Consider the following 12,662-nt stretch of genomic DNA (forward strand, 5'->3'; position numbering starts at 1 on the left):
TAAGTCTCTAGTTCATGTGGCCCTTTCTGTCTCTTGGGCTCATAATTGTCTTGTGACCTTGGTGTTCTTCATGCTCCTTTGATCCAAGTGGGTTGAGACCAATTGATGCATCTTAGATGGCTGCTTATTAGCATTTAAGACCCCAGAAGCCACACGTCAAAGTGGGATGCAGAATGTTTTCTTAATAGAATTTATTTGCCAGTTGACTTAGATGTCCCCTGAAGCCATAGTCCCCAAACCCCCGCCCTTGCTCTGCTGACCTTTGAAGCATTCAGTTTATCCAGGAAATTTCTTTGCTTTTGGTCCAGTCCGGTTGAGCTGACCTTCCCTGTATTGAGTATTGTCCTTCCCTTTACCTAAAATAGTTCTTATCTACTATCTAATCAGTAAATAACTCTCTCCTACCCTCCTTCCCTCCCCCATCTGCTAACCACAAAAGAATGTGTTCTTCTCAGTTTAAACTATTTCTCAAGATCTTATAATAGTGGTCTTATACAACATTTGTCCTTTTGCATCTGACTGATTTCACTCAGCATAATGCCTTCCAGGTTCCTCCATGTTACGAAATGTTTCACAGATTCCTCACTGTTCTTTATTGATGCGTAGTATTCCATTATGTGAATATACCATAATTTATTTATCCATTCATCTGTTGATAGACACCTTGGTTGCTTCCATCTTTTTGCTATTGTAAACAGTGCTGCAGTGAACATGGGTGTGCATATATCTGTTCATGTAAAGGCTCTTATTTCTCTTGGATATATTCTGAGGAGTGGGATTTCTGGGTTGTATGGTAGTTTTTTTTTTATTATTTTTTTTATGGTAGTTCTATTTCTGACTTTTTAAGAAAACGCCAGATAGATTTCCAAAGGGGTTGTACCAATTTAAATTCCCACCAGCAGCATATAAGAGTTCCAGTCTCTCCGCAGCCCCTCCAACATTTATTACTTTGTGTTTTTTGGATTAATGCTAGCCTTGTTGGAGTAAGATGGAATCTCATCGTAGTTTTAATTTGCATTTCTCTAATGGCTAATGATCATGGCATTTTCTCATGTGTCTGTTAACTGCCTGAATATCTTCTTTAGTGAAGTGCGTGTTCATATCCTTTGCCCACTTTTTGATTGGGTTGTTTGTGTTTTTGTGGTTGAGTTTTAACAGAATCATATAGATTTTAGATATGAGGCACTGCTCAGAGATGTCATAGCTGAAAATTTTTTCCCAGTCTGTAGGTGGTCTTTTTACTCTTTTGGTGAAGTCTTTAGATGAGCATAGGTGTTTGATTTTTAGGAGCTCCCAGTTATCTGGTTTCTCTTCGTCATTTTTAGTAATGTTTTGTATTCTGTTTATGCCTTGTATTAGGGCTCCTAATGTTATCCCTTTTTTTTCTTCCAGGATCTTTATCATTTTAGTCTTTATGTTTAGGTCTTTGATCCACTTGGAGTTAGTTTTTGTGCATGGTGTGAGGTATGGGTCCTGTTTCATTTTTTTGCAAATGGATGTCCAGTTACGCCAGCACCATTTGTTAAAAAGGCTATCTTTTCCCCAATTAACTGACACTGGGCCTTTGTCAAATATCAGCTGCTCATATGAGGATGGATTTATATTTGGGTTCTCAATTCTGTTGCATTGGTCTATGTGCCTGTTGTACCAGTACCAGGCTGTTTTGACTACTGTGGTTGTATAATATGTTCTAAAATCAGGTAGAGTGAGGCCTCCTACTTTCTTCTTCTTTTTCAGTAATGCTTTACTTATCCGAGGCTTCTTTCCCTTCCATATGAAGTTGGTGATTTGTTTCTCCATCACTTTAAAAAATGTCATTGGAATTTGGATCGGAAGTGTATTGTATGTATAGATGGCTTTTGGTAGAATAGACATTTTTACTATGTCAAGTCTTCCTATCCATGAGCAAAGTACGTTTTTCCACTTATGTAGGTCCCTTTTAGTTTCTTGCACTAGTACTTTGTAGTTTTCTTTGTATACGTCTTTTACATATTTGGTAAGATTTATTCCTAAGTATTTTATCTTCTTGGGGGCTACTGTGAATGGTATTGATTTGGTGATTTTCTTTGATGTTCTTTATATTGATGTAGAGGAATGCAAGTGATTTTTGTATGTTTATCTTGTAACCTGAGATTCTGCTGAACTCTTCTATTAGTTTCAGTAGTTTTCTGGAGGATTCCTTAGGGTTTTCTGTGTATAAGATCATGTCATCTGCAAATAGAGATAATTTGACTTCTTCCTTGCCAATCGGGATGCCCTTTATTTCTTTGTCTAGCCTAATTGCTCTGGCTAGGACCTCTAGCACAATGTTGAATAAGAGCGGTGATAAAGGGCATCCTTGTCTGGTTCCCGTTCTCAAGGGAAGTGCTTTCAGGCTCTCTCCATTTAGAATGATGTTGGCTGTTGGCTTTGTATAGATGCCCTTTATTATGTTGAGGAATTTTCCTTCAGTTCCTATTTTGCTGAGAGTTTTTATCATGAATGGGCGTTGGACTTTGTCAAATGCCTTTTCTGCATCAATTGATAAGATCATGTGGTTTTTGTCTTTTATTTATACGGTGGATTACATTAATGGTTTTTCTAATATTGAACCAACCTTGCATACCTGGTGTAAATCTCACTTGCATATAACCTTGCATACCTGGTATAAATCCCACTTGGTCGTGGTGGATTATTTTTTTGATATGTTGTTGAATTCTATTGGCTAGAATTTTGTTGAGGATTTTTGCATCTATGTTCATGAGGGATATAGGTCTGTAATTTTCTTTTTTTGTGATGTCTTTTCCTGGTTTTGGTATCAGGGATATGGTGCTCTCATAGAATGAGTTAGGTAGTATTCCATCATTTTCTATGCTTTGAAATACCTTTAGTAGTAGTGGTGTTAACTCTTCTCTTCAGGTTTGGTAGAACTCTGCAGTGAAGCCGTCCGGGCCAGGGTTTTTTTTTTGTTGGGAGTTTTTTGATTACCTTTTCAATCTCTTCTTTTGTTATGGGTCTATTTAGTTGTTCTACTTCTGATTGTGTTAGTTTAGGTAGGTAGTGTTTTTCTAGGAATTCATCCATTTCTTCTAGGTTTGCAAATTTGTTAGAGTACAATTTTTCGTAATAATGTGATATGATTCTTGTAATTTCAGTTGGATCTGTTGTGATATGGCCCATCTCGTCTCTTATTCAGGTTGTTTTCTGTATTTCTTTAGTCAATCTGGCCAATCAATTTTGTTAATTTTTTCAAAGAACCGGCTTTTGGCTTTGTTAATTCTTACTGTTCTCTATTTCATTTAGTTCAGCTCTAATTTTTATTATTTGTTTTCTTCTGGTGCCTGATGGATTCTTTTGTTGCTCGCTTTCTATTTGTTCAAGTTGTAGGGACAGTTCTTTGCTTTTGGCTCTTTCTTCTTTATGAATGTGTGCATTTATCAATATAAATTGACCTCTGAGCACTGCATTTGCTGTGTCCCAGAGGTTTTGAAAGGAAGTGTTTTCATTCTTGTTGCATTCTATGAATTTCTTTATTGCCTCCTTAATGTCTTCTATAACCCAGTCTTTTTTGAGCAGGGTATTTGTTCAGTTTCCAAGTATTTGATTTCTTTTCCCTAATTTTTCTGTTATTGATTTCCACTTTTATGGCCTTGTGGTCTGAGAAGATGCTTTGTAATATTTCAATGTTTTGGATTCTGCAAAGGTTTGTTTTATGACCTAATATGTGATCTATTCTAGAGAATGTTCCATGTGCACTAGGAAAAAAAGTATACTTTGCAGCTGTTGGGTGGAGTGATCTGCATAGGTGTATGAGGTTAAGTTGGTTGATAGTAGCAATTAGGTCTTCCGTGTCTCTGTTGAGCTTCTTACTGGAAGTCCTGTCATCCTCCGAAAGTGGTGTGTTGAGGTCTCCTACTATAATTGTGAAAGTGTCAATCTCACTTTTCAGTTCTGTTAAAGTTTGATTTATGTATCTTGCAGCCCTGTCATTGGGTGCATAAATATTTAATATGGTTATGTCTTCCTGATCAATTGTCCCTTTAATCATTATGTAGTGTCCTCCTTTATCCTTTGTGGTGGATTTAACTTTGAAGTCTATTTTGTCAGAAATTAATATTGCTACTCCTGCTCTTTTTTGCTTGTTGTTTGCTTGATATATTTTTTTTCCATCCTTTGAGTTTTAGTTTTTTTGTGTCTCTAAGTCTAAGGCGTGTCTCTTGTAGGCAGCATGTAGACGGATTGTGTTTCTTTATCCAGTCTGAGACTCTTTGTCTCTTTATTGGTGCATTTAGCCCATTTACATTCAGTGTAATTATAGAGAAGTATGTGTTTAGTACTATCAATTTGATGCCTTTTTGTGTGTGTTGTTGAGAATTTCATTTTTCCACTTACTTTTTTGTGCTGAGATGTTTTTCTTTGTAAATTGTGTGTTCCTCATTTTCATAGTAGTCGAATTTATGTTTGCTGAGTCGTTATGCTTTTCTTGGTTTTTATTTTGGGTTATGGAATTGTTAGACCTCTTTGTGATTACCTTAATATTTACCCCTATTTTTCTAAGTAAAAACCTAACTTGTATTGTCCTATATCGCCTTGTTTTCCTCTCCATATGGCAGTTCTATGCCTCCTGTATTTAGTCTCTCTTTTTGATTATTGTGATCTTTTACATAATGAGTTCAATGATTTCCTGTTTCGAGCATTTTTTTCTTTTTAAAATTAATCTTAATTTGTTTTTGTGATTTGCTTATTTGAGTTAATATCAGGATGTTCTGTTCTGTGACCTTGTGTTGTGTTGGTATCTGATGTTATTGATTTTCTGACCAAACAATTTCCTTTAGTATTTCTTGTAGCTTTGGTTTGGTTTTTGCAAATTCTCTAAGCTTGTGTTTATGTGTAAATGTTTTAATTTCACCTTCATATTTCAGAGAGAGTTTTGCTGGATGTATGATCCTTGGCTGGCAGTTTTTCTTCTTCAGTGCTGTACATATGTCATCCCATTGCCTTCTTGACTGCATGGTTTGTGCTGAGTAGTCTGAACTTATTCTTATTGATTCTCCTTTGTAGGAGATTTTCTTTTCCCTCGCTGCTTTTAAAATTTTCTCTTTATCTTTGGTTTTGGCAAGTTTGATGATCAAATGCCTTGGTGATTTTCTTTTTGGATCAATCTTAAATGGGGTTCGATGAGCATCTTGAATAGATATCCTTTTGTCTTTCATGATGTCAGGGAAGTTTTCTGGCCAACAAATCTTCAACTATTCTCTCTGTAGTTTTTGTTATCCCTCCCTGTTCTGGAACTCCAATCACACGCAAGTTATTCTTCTTGATAGAGTCCCACATGATTCTTAGGGTTTCTTCATTTTTTAAATTCTTTTATCTGATTTTTCTTCAACTATATTGGTGTCAATTGCCTTATCCTCCAAGTCCCCCACTCTGCATTCCAATTGCTCGATTCTGCTCCTCTGACTTCCTATTGAGTTTTCTAATTCTGTAATTTTATTGTTAATCTTTTGGATTTCTGAATGCTGTCTCTCTATGGATTGTTGCAGCTTATTAATTTTTCCACTATGTTCTTGAATAATCTTTTTGATTTCTTCAACTGCTTTATCAGTGTGTTCCTTGGCTTTTTCTGTAGATTGCCTTATTTCATTTCTGAGGTCATCCCTGATGTCTTGAAGCATTCTGTGTATTAGTTTTTTATATTCTGCATCTGGCAATTCCATGATTGTATCTTCATTTGATTCTTTAGTTTGGGGAGTTGTAGAAGCAATCATGGTCTGCTTTTTTATGTGGTTTGATATCGACTGCTGTCTCCGAGCCATGTATAAGATATTGTAATGATTTATTTTATATTTGCTCACTGAGTCTTATCTTGTTTTGTTTTCTTTCAATATACGCAGATGGGCTACTAGATTATGCTGTCTTGATTGTTGTAGCCTTTGAATCACTTATGTCCTCTTACCAGCTGTTTTGGGCCGTTACCGGAAATACAACCCTAAGAGCCCATTCACTATTCTTGAGTAGAATCTGATTTTGGGTCACCAAGTGTGTGGGGTAGACTCACCTATCCGCTTAGAGGTGTAGTGGTGATAGTTGTGTGCAGCAGATTCTAGTAGCAGCAGGGGGTCACATTCCATGGGGGGCAGGATGCTGACAGGCTTCCCCCAAGTGCCAGTGAGGTAGGTTTGTCTCTATTCCTAAAGCACTTTGGTGGGTGGGCTCTGTAGCTGTACCTTAGGCCTCCAATGCATGTACCTCTAAAGATTGGTAGGTGTCAGTATCCTCAGACCCCTTTGGCAGGTAGCTATGCAGTTTGGGTGGAGCTTCAGCCCTCAGTTCCTCATTGTGGATCAGTTAGGGCTCTGTTTAATAGGTAGAGATACCAGACTTGGAAAACTTGCCTTTCCAGTGCTCCCCTAAAACAATTACAGTCAGATCTCTGTCAGAATTGCCTTCTTATTATAATAGCCACTGTGTTCCCTGTAGGGATGAAAGCCAAGGTCTGTGGATCTCATATGCTTGGATGGAGCTGGTTCTGTATTGTTATTCCAATTTAGGGAAGTCAGGGAAGGCTTTTTGGTCCTTGGGGTTTTAGTAGCTCCTTCTCTCAGGTCAGGAGAATGGGTTAGGAAACCGCCTCCCCACCCGCAGAGCACTTCACTTCTTGGCCCAGGAAGTTCCGATGTTAATGAAGCCGCCTGGGGCAGGGAGGGAGGGATCAGATAGGAGAGAGTGGCAATGAGCAATGTAGACAAAGTTACTTATCTTGCTTGGTGATGACTGTTTTATCTGAGATTCCCAAGGGGCCTGTAGCCTGTGTGTGCTGGCTGGTTTGAGATTGCCCCTGAGGGTCAGACCCATCTCCTGTGCTTGTGCTGTCTCAGAGGCCGTGGTCAGCTCCTCCGCTCCCAGTCCAAAGCCCAGTGCCAAGGTTCCCCGGCTGGGACGCCATACTCCAGGCTCCAAAACCAGTTGCTGCCTCCTGGTGACTTCTCCTCCTGTCAGCTGCATCATTGCGCTGCCTGCATGCGCTGGCTGGGCTTCCCCCGAGGTCACTTCAGGGGGCTAGGGCTGCATCCCATGATTGTGCCGTCTCAGGAAGCCATGCTCAGCTCCCCTGTGCCCAGTCCAAAGCCCAGCGGCAAGGTTTTCTGACTCGGACGGTGGCTCCAGGCTCCGAAAACCATCGCTCCTCCCCCATGGTTGCTCGTTCTCTCGTTAGCCACGTCATTGTGCAGCCTGCTTTCGCTGGCTGAGTCTCTACCAAGGTTACCCCAGGGGGCTAGTGGTTAGGGCTGTGTCCCGTGCCTGCTCTGCCTCAGCTAGCTGCAATCCGTCTCGTCATTTAGCACCCGGGAACCGTGAGGGCTCAAGACTATGGAGCTGGATGCCTGTTCCAGAAGCAGTGACTGCTTCAGGGCGCAGCTTTTCGCTCCCCTGTCACTCAGGTCAACTCTTTAGTTCTTTGTTTGATGGTCAGGGTTCATAGATTGTCATGTATGCAGTCGATTCACTTGTTTTTCTCAGTCTTTGTTGCAAGAGGGATCCGAGGTAGCTTCTACGTAGTCAGCCATCTTGGCCCCGCCTGCATACGTCATTGACATATATTCTTACAGAAAAATTCCTCAAAGCAGAATTGCTACGTTTCAAAAAAGTCATATACAGTAATTTTCAATATACATTTGTACCACTTGTTAGAGTGTCCTTTTCCCGTATTTTGTCAGCCTGGTTAAAAAATTTGCAACCTGTGTAATAGACAAAAGATTAATACCCCTAATATACAAAGAGCTTCTGTAAATTAGTAAGAACAAGATAAAAAACTAAAGAGAAAAGTGTTCAAAAGGTATGGAAAGGCAAACCACTGAAGAGGAAATACAAATGGTTAATAAATGATGAAAAGATACTCTACTTGTGAGGTCAGCAAACTTTGTAAATGTCCAGCCAAAAAACCAATCCTGTTCCCGACTCATAGCGACCCTATAGGATAGAGTAGAACTGCCGCGTAACTTTTCCAAGATGGACTCGAACTGCTGACCTTTTGGTTAGCAGCTGTAGCTCTTAACCACTGTACCACCAGGGCTCCTTGGTAAGGGTACAGATAGTAAAAATTTTAGGCCTTGTAGGTCATACAGTCTCTGTTGCAGTTACTCAGCTCTGTCGTCATAGCACAAAAACAGCCATGTTGTTGTTGTTAGTTGTCAGTTGCTGTTAGTTGTTGTCAAGTCAGTTCTGGATCGTGGCAACCTGCAGTGTGCAGAATAGAACTGCACTCTATAGACTCTTAAAAGGTGTGACTTTTTGGAAGCAGATCGCCAGGACTTTTAAGTGGGTTTGAGCTGCCAACCATTCGGTTAGTAGTCCAGTGCTTGACTATTTACGCCACCCAAGAACTTCTCAAAGCAGCCATAGATAATACATAAATCAGTGTGTGTGGCTGTGTTCCAGTAAAACTTTATCTTTTTAATTTTTTTTGTGCTTTAAGTGAAAGTTTACAGATCAAATCAGTCTCTCACACAAAAACTTATATACACCTTGCTACATACTTCCAAGTGCTCTCCCCATAATGAGACAGCCTGATCCCTCCCTCCACTCTCTCTTTTTGTATCCATTTCGCCAGCTTCTACCCCGTCTACCCTCTCATCTCCCTTCCAGGCAGGAGTTGCCAACATAGTCTCAAGTGTCCACCTGATCCAAGAAGCTCACTCCTCACCAGCATCCCTCTCCATCCCGTTGTCCAGTACAATCCCTGTCTGAAGAGTTGGCTTTGGGAATGGTTCCTACCCTGAGCCAACAGAAGGTCTGGGGACCATGACCCCCGGGGTCCTTCTAGTATCAGTTAGACCATTAAGTCTGGTCTTTTTTATGAGAATTTGGGATCTGCATCCCACTGCTCTCCTGCTCCCTCAGGGATTCCCCGTTCTGTTCGCTGTCAGGGCAGTCATCGGTTGTAGCCAGGCACCATCTAGTTCTTCTGGCCTCAGGCTGAAGTATTCTCTGGTTTATGTGGCCCTTTCTGTCTGTTGGGCTTATAATTACCTTGTGTCCTTGGTGTTCTTCATTCTCCTTTGGTCCAGGTGGGTTGAGACCAATTGATGCATCTTAGATGGCCACTTGCTGGCGTTTTAAGACCCCAGATGCCACTCTCCAAAGTGTGATACAGAATGTTTTCTTAATAGATTTTATTATGCCAGTTAACTTAGATGTCCCCTGAAACCATGGTCCCCAAACCCCTCCCCTCTGCCGCAAAGCTAGCCTTCGAAACATTCAGTTTACTCAGGAAACTTCTTTGCTTTTGGTTTACTCTAGTTGTGCTGACCTCGCCTGTATTGTATGTTGTCTTTCCTGTCACCTAAAGTAGTTCTTATCTGCTATCTAATTAGTGAACCCCCCTCTCCCACCCTCCCTCCCTCCCTCCCTCCTCGTAACCATCAAGGGATATTTTCTTCTCTGTTTAAACTGTTTCTCTAGTTCTTAAAATAGTGGTATTATACAATATTTCTCCTTTTGCAGCTGACTTTATTTCACTCAGCATAATGCCTTCCAGATTCCTCCATGTTATGAAATGTTTCACAGATTCATCACTGTTCTTTATTGATGAGTCGGAATTGACTTGACGGCACTGGGTTAGTATTCCATTATGTGAATATACCATAATTTATTTATCCATTCATCCTTTGATGGGCACCTTGGTTGCTTCCGTCTTTTTGCTATTGTAAACAGTGCTGCAGTGAGCATGAATGTGCACGTATCTGTTTGTGTAAGGGCTCTTATTTCTTCAGGATATATTCCAAGGAGTGGGATTGCTGGATCATATGGTATTTCTATTTCTAGATTTTTAAGGAAGCACTAAACCGATATCCAAAGTTGTTGTACCATTTTACATTCTGATCAGCAGTGTATATGTGTTCCGGTCTCTCCACAGCCTCTCCAACATTTATTATTTTGTGTTTTTTGGATTAATGCCAGCCTTGTTGGAGTGAGATGGAATCTCATTATTGTTTTGATTTTCATTTCTCTAATGGCTGGTGATCGTGAGCATTTCCTCATATATCTGTGAGCTACCTGAATGTCTTCTTTAGTGAAGTGTCTATTCATATCTTTTGCCCATTTTTTAGTTGGGTTATTATTTTTTTTTTTTTGTAGTTGAGTTTTTGCAGTATCATACAGACTTTCAAGATCAGGCGCTGACCGGAAATGTCACAGCGAAAAACTTTTTCCCAGTCTGTAGGTAACCTTTTTACTCTTTTGGGGAAGACTTTGGATGAGCATAGATGTTTGATTTCTAGGAGCTCCCAGTCGTCTAGTTTTTCTAATGCATCGTTAGTAATGTTTTGTATACTGTTTATGCCATGTGTTACGGCTCCTAGTGTTGTCCCTATTTTTTCTTCCATGATCTTTATCATTTTATATTTATGTCTTTGATCAAATTTGAGCTCATTTTTGTGCATGGAGTGAGGTATGTCTCTTGTTTCATTTTTTTCCACATGGATATCCAGTTACGCCAGCACCATTTGTTAAACAGACCATCTTTTCCCGATTTAACTGCTTTGGAGCCTTTGTCAAATATCAGCTGCTCATATGTGGATGGATTTATGTCTGGATTCTAAATTCTGTTCCATTGGTCTATGTATCTGTTATTGTACCAGTACCAGGCTGTTTTGACTACTGTGGCGGTATAATAGGTTATAAAATCCAGTAGCATAAGACCTCCCACTTTGTTCTTCCTTTTCAGAGATGCTTTACTTATCCAGGGCCTCTTTCCCTTCCTTATGACGTTGGTGATTTGTTCTCCATCTCATTAAAAAATTTCTTTGAAATTTGGATTGGAATTGCATTAAATCTATAGATCATTTTTGGTAGAATAGACATTTTTATAATGTTAAGTCTTCCTATCCATGAGTGAGGTATGTTTTTCCACTTATGTAGGTCTCTTTTGGTTTTGTGCAGATGTGTTTTGTAGTTTTCTTTGTATAAGTCTTTTACAGCTCTGGTAAGATTTATTCCTAAGTATTTTATCTCCTTGGGGGCTACTGTAAATGGTATTGATTTGGTGGTTTCCTCTTCAATGTTGTAGGGGAATCCATCTCATTTTTGTATGTTTATCTTGTATCCCGATGCTCTGCTGAACTGTTCTTTTAGTTTCATTAGTTTTCTTGAGGATTCCTTAGGGTTTTCTGTGTATAAAATCATGTCATCTGCAAATAGAGATACTTTTTACTTCTTCCTTGCCAATTTGGATACCCTGTATTTCTTTATCTTGCCTATTTGCTCTGGCTAGGACCTCCAGTGCAATGTTGAATAAGAGTGGTGATAAAGGGCATCTTTGTCTGGTTCCCAATCTTAAGGGGAATGCTTTCAGACTCTCTCTATCTAGGATGATCTTGGCTATTGGCTTTGTATAAATGCCTTTTATTATGTTGAGGAATTTTCCTTCTTTTCCTGTTTTGCTGAGAGTTTTTATCATGAATGGGTGTTGAACTTTGTCAAATGCCTTTTCTGCATCAATTGATAAAACCATGTGATTCTTGTTTTTCATTTTATTCATATGATGGATTACATTAATTGTTTTTCTCATGTTGAACCATCCCGGCATACCTGATATGAATCCCACTTGGTCGTGGTGAATTATTTTTTTGATATGTTGTTGAATTGTATTGGCTAGGATTTTGTTGAAGATTTTTGCATCTAAGTTCCTGAGGGATATAGGTCTGTAATTTTCTTTTTTTGTGGTGTCTTTACCTGGTTTTGGTATCAGGGATATGCTGGCTTCATAGAATGAGTTTGGGAGTATTCCACCCTTTTATGCTTTGAAATACCTTTCCTAGTAGTGGTGTTAACTCTTCTCTGAAAGTTTGCTAGAACTCTGCAGTGAAGCCTTCCCGGCAGGGGCTTTTTTTGTGTTAGGAGGTTTTTGATTACCTTTTCAATCTCTTCTTTTGTTACAGGTCTATTTAGTTGTCCTACCTCAGTGTTAGTTTAGGTAAGTAGTGTGTTTCTAAGAATCCATCCATTTCTTCTAGGTTTTCAAATTTGTTGTAGTACGATTTTTCATAGTAAACTGATACGATTCTTTTAATTTCAGTTTGGTCTGTTCTAATATCGCCCAACTTATTTCTTATTCAGGTTATTTGCTTCCTGTCCTGTTTTTCTCTTGTTAGTTTGGCCATTCGTTTATCAATTCTGTTGATTTTTTTCAAAGAACTAGCTTTTGGTCTTGTTAATTCTTTTAGCTGTTGTTCTGTTTTCTCTTTCATTTTGTTCAGCTCCGATTTTTGTTATTTGCTTTCTCTGGTGCCTAAGGATTTCTTTTGTTGCTCCCCTTCTATTTGTTCAAGTTGTAGGGATAATTCTTTAATTTTGGCCCTTTCTTCCTTTTGGATGTGTACATTTATTGATATAAATTGACTTCTGAGCACTGCTTTCGCTGTGTCTCAAAGGTTCTGATAGGAAGTGTTTTTATTCTCATTGGATTCTATGAATTTCTTTATTCCATCCTTAATGTCTTCTATAATCCAGTCTTTTTTGAGCAGGGTATTGTTTAGTTTTGAACTGTTGGAATTCTTTTCCCTGCTTTTTCTGTTATCAATTTCCACTTTTATGGCCTTATGGTCAGAGAAGATGGTTTGTAATATTTCGGTTTTTGGATTCTGCTAAGGCTTGCTTTATAACCTAATATGTGGTCTATTGTA

The 12,662-nt window shown here is 39.1% G+C and overlaps 1 protein-coding gene across 6 annotated transcripts in view; it reads left to right on the forward strand.

Annotated features, from left to right (window-relative positions):
- The window catches only part of AP4E1 (adaptor related protein complex 4 subunit epsilon 1), a 127,789-nt gene that overhangs the window by 20,789 nt on the left and 94,338 nt on the right, over positions 1-12,662 (forward strand). The window contains exon 2 of one of the 6 annotated variants that reach the window (XM_023539490.2): positions 10,117-10,197. The exons of the other annotated variants lie outside the window; for them this stretch is intronic. Coding sequence (XP_023395258.1) covers positions 10,168-10,197 — 30 coding nt within the window. The 5' untranslated portion in view covers positions 10,117-10,167. The remainder of the gene's footprint in view (positions 1-10,116; positions 10,198-12,662) is intronic. 6 annotated transcript variants of the gene reach the window in all.

Source organism: Loxodonta africana, chromosome 12 (genome assembly GCF_030014295.1).
Source record: "Loxodonta africana isolate mLoxAfr1 chromosome 12, mLoxAfr1.hap2, whole genome shotgun sequence".
Lineage (NCBI taxonomy): Eukaryota > Metazoa > Chordata > Mammalia > Proboscidea > Elephantidae > Loxodonta > Loxodonta africana.